At 42.8% G+C, this 4,062-nt stretch overlaps 1 protein-coding gene across 1 annotated transcript; it reads right to left on the bottom strand.

The window, feature by feature from the left end:
- Positions 1-1,902: 1,902 nt before the first annotated feature.
- Positions 1,903-3,032, bottom strand: LOC117192479 (chromatin-remodeling complex ATPase chain Iswi-like). The gene is made up of 3 exons (XM_033397176.1): positions 2,688-3,032; positions 2,415-2,571; positions 1,903-2,308 (listed from the first exon to the last, which is right to left on the bottom strand). Exons 2-3 carry the CDS (start codon positions 2,460-2,462, stop codon positions 1,982-1,984), a joined length of 375 nt encoding a protein of 124 aa, XP_033253067.1. The 5' UTR covers positions 2,463-2,571; positions 2,688-3,032; the 3' UTR covers positions 1,903-1,981.
- Between the last annotated feature and the right edge of the window lie 1,030 nt (positions 3,033-4,062).

Here is a 4,062-nt window from a genome sequence, read left to right as displayed (position 1 = left end):
ACACAAAATATTATCGACGTGTATATATATATATATATCTTAATTTTAGACCGATCCGACCACGCCCACACCAAACGCCCATAAAAGAAAAGATTCGCTAATATTGATTTTTAACACGTAGTCCATTATGATAGAATATGTTATTAAAATTCTTAAAAATTTATATTTTTACACTTAAACTTAATACTTAGAGGGGGATGAATGTTGAAGTTTTTCAAAGTACAACGAATTTATTATTAATCTCCTTCTACATCTATTTCTATTGAAAATGAATTTTCATTATCGGAATCCGATTCGTCACTTTCACACATACCAGAATAAGTATCAGTTTCTAGGGAAGCATTATTGTTATAAAAAATATTTTCAAAACATGGTGTTTCTAAAAGTTCAATAACAGCTTTCGGCAATGGATCCTTTTTATTTCCACCCAATCTTTTTGTCAGATAGATGCTCGATACAAGAGGATCAGAGGAATCCATTGCTCTTTGGAAAACATCTGTCATATTGTGGCGTCGTCAATCCTTTCGAGCATGTAATCGTCTGTCACTCTTATAGTATTTATTGCGTGCTTCCGAAGCGTTTTCTCCAAGAACACCTACTGGCAGTACTGATGCTTCTATTATTTGGAAACCGTGAATTAAAACTTTATGAACTGTTGCCGACATCGGAAACCATGAGTACAAGGACATATATAGTGTAACTATTTCTTGACAATATTTATACCCGATACTCAAAATGAGTATTGGGGTATATTAGATTTGTGGTAAAAGTGGATGTGTGTAACGTCCAGAAGGAATCGTTTCCGACCCCATAAAGTATATATATGCTTGATCAGCATCAATAGCCGAGTCGATTGAGCCCTGTCTGTCTGTCCGTCCGTCCGTCTGTCCGTCCCCTTCAGCGCCTAGTGCTCAAAGACTATAAGAGCTAGAGCAACGATGTTTTGGATCCAGACTTCTGTGATATGTCACTGCTACAAAAATATTTCAAAACTTCGCCCCGCCCACTTCCGCCCCCACAAAGAACGAAAGTCTGTGGCATCCACAATTTTAAAGATATGAGAAAACCAAAAACGTAGAATTGTAGAGAATGACCATATCTTTAAGACTGCGGAATCTGAATTGGATCGTATTATTATTATAGCCAGAATCAAGAAAACAATTTCATTTTTTCTCGCCCTGTCTCTCTCTAACACACACGTAGCATAGGCGGCTTTGCTTAGAGTAAGACATTAGCGCCTAGATCTCAGAGACTACAAAAGCTAGAGCAACCAAATTTAGTATCCACACTCCTAATATATCGGACCGAGACGAGTTTGTTTCAAAATTTCGCCACACCCCCTTCCGCCCCCGCAAAGGACGAAAATCTGGGGATATTCAAAAATCTCAGAGACTATTAAGGCTAGAGTAACCAAATTTGGTATTCGCACTCCAGTTAGATCTTACTATAAAACGTTTATCTAAAAATTTCGCCCCTTCCGCCCCCACAAAAGACGAAAATCTGTTGCATCCACAATATTGCAGATTCGAGAAAACTAAAAACGCAGAATCATAGATAACGACCATATCTATCAGATTGCTGAATCTGGATCAGATCAGATAATTTGTATAGCCAAAAGGAACAAATCAATTTGCAGTGGCTACGCAGCGCCCGACGTCACGCTCAGACTGATTTTCTGTCCTCTCGCACGCACTCTTTGTCGTGTCGTTTAATATTAGCGGCGTCTGCCGGAGGAGAGCCATACTGACTAAGTATCGGGTATAACTGTAGAGTTGCGGTGTCCGCAGCAACTCACAACGTTCCCCCTCGTTGTATCTGTATCACATAAATCCGCTGGATCTGAAAAGTTTACGAAATTCGCATTAAAGCAGATCTGTCTTTCAGACATTAAAGAGGTAAATCTTAACAGATAGACAGGCCAGGCCCACATGAAGAACGTTTATTGTTTGGCTTGGCTTTAATTGCTATAATTTGATATCTACTATAAATGTGTTCTCTTTTCCGAGCCATAACCGAAAAGAACTCTGAACGAAATTCGCACAGATTGGCAGATACACATATCCGTAATTTGTGGTATATCCTTATCTCTATCGTTATCCTTCTCTTTTTCTTTATCCTTGATCTTTTTGGGTCTGCCTTTTGGCTTTGTGGGACTCTTGGCGCTGTTTGTCATGAAATGGGTGAATATTTCAGCAGTTTGTTTTAGCAGAAAATCGAACCGCCGACTCCGGTCGTCTTCAATCTTGTTGTCGAACTCTGCCTCCTCCTCCCCCGAGGAGCTGGTGGCCGCATCGGAAGTGGTTTCATTCTGCGGAAAGGCGAAGAACAATTTTAGAATATTCTACGCTTCACCGACAGCGCCTATGGCGTCACTAATCGTAAATATATTGAATTTCACTCAGCTTTCTACATACAGAGTTCTCCTCGGTGGCGTCGACGGAGGCAGCATCCGTTTTGGACATTTTCTTAATGCCGGTGTCGTGCCTTTCTTTAATGTTCAATTAAAACTGTCCTTGCTTTCGCAGTGCACAAAAGGTTCTCGTCAGTTTGTACTGGGTACGTCTGTGCAAACTGCAAATTGTATGGGTCAGTGAGTTTCGTTATAGAACCATTTATGCAATTACGTTCATATAATCTGAGAAAAAAAACACTTTCTTGAACACAAAATACACAAAAAATGCGCTTACATGCGATTTTTAGAGGGAAGTTGGCGTCGCCGGGTTGTATATATTTTTATATCGATATATGTTTAAGTGATATTTCTTTGGTTGAAAAAGATCGAAATCGGTATTTTTGTGCGATAGTCGGAACGTCTCTGAATTCGAAGGAAAATTTAACGATGTCCTTATATTTTTTACTGTTTGGGTACTGTAAATGTAGAACAATGGCATTCCATAAAGAAAACCTAATGGTTATGGTAATGATGATGCGTCGGTATTGGCTGGGAAGTTTCCTCTTTGTTCCAGTCCCACCTGAACGATAGGTGGCCAGGGCTGAGGACGACGCGCCATCTAGCGGAAGTCCAGGGAGGCTCGATGGTGTATTGGGACATCGGGGGGAGCTGGAGCCGTACTGGGGATATAAGGAATAGAATAGGATTAGTTATATGTATTAGTAAGGGAAAAAGGGATAAATAGGAGTGAAAATATTAGAAAACGTGGATTGGATTATGGAAATCGTGGAGCGTGGACGGAAGAGTAACGTCGAAATTTGAAATTTTGTGCTTAAAACAGAAAGTTTGAACCGGCAAGGAATATAGCCACCAGAACCGGGCTAGAAGGTTTCCTGGAGAGGAACACTGGAGTTCGAGAAAGTCGACTGCAGAGAAGAAGACTGTCCGACGTGAACCTGAGTGAGTTCGTTCCAGTTGCGCGTGTTTGAGCCAAGAAGCGCGGGACGTGTGAAGGGGGAGGGAGAAAGAGGACGATTTAGCTGCCAGGGCGATTCTAGCCACATCGCACGATCGTTGCATCGCCTTCCAGTGCGTGCCACACGTTTGGTCTCATTCACCACGTAGGTTAGGTTCAGGCGGTAGCCTGGGGGAGTGATGAAACCCTCCCAAGCTCACTTGGACCTGTAGAAGGTCCGTTGTGGTGATTCACCACGTAAAAACCCCGAAACCCTATTTACACACACACACGCGCACACGTATACACGGACCACCGAGAGCAGAGTTGAGAGTTTTCAAGTGCGGTTGTTTTGAATCACGGGCTCCTGATTTTCCGTTTTTAGCATCCGCGCTGCGCGTGTTACCTGGAAGAAAAGCTTTTGAGAGCAGGTTGCTGTCGCACCGGTACGTACTGCGTATAAAAACCGGCCCCACCGGCATCCCGCTCTGTTGCAGGGGCACAATCAGTGCGCTCAGGGGGGGTGAACCCTTGTTTTTGGCGCCTTCCACTTCCACTTTCCACATTGTTGGTGGAGGGAAAAAAGGAATTTTTACTCAACTTTTCTTCTTTCTTCTTCTTCTCGTCCGGAGCTTCACACACAGCAGCTGATCGCGCCGCCAGACAGGTGATCGCGTAGAGTTGCCACACGGACGGTGCTGCCAGACAGCCCCGA

Source organism: Drosophila miranda (assembly GCF_003369915.1).
Source record: "Drosophila miranda strain MSH22 chromosome Y unlocalized genomic scaffold, D.miranda_PacBio2.1 Contig_Y2_pilon, whole genome shotgun sequence".
Lineage (NCBI taxonomy): Eukaryota > Metazoa > Arthropoda > Insecta > Diptera > Drosophilidae > Drosophila > Drosophila miranda.
This window is presented reverse-complemented; position numbering and strand designations above follow the sequence as displayed.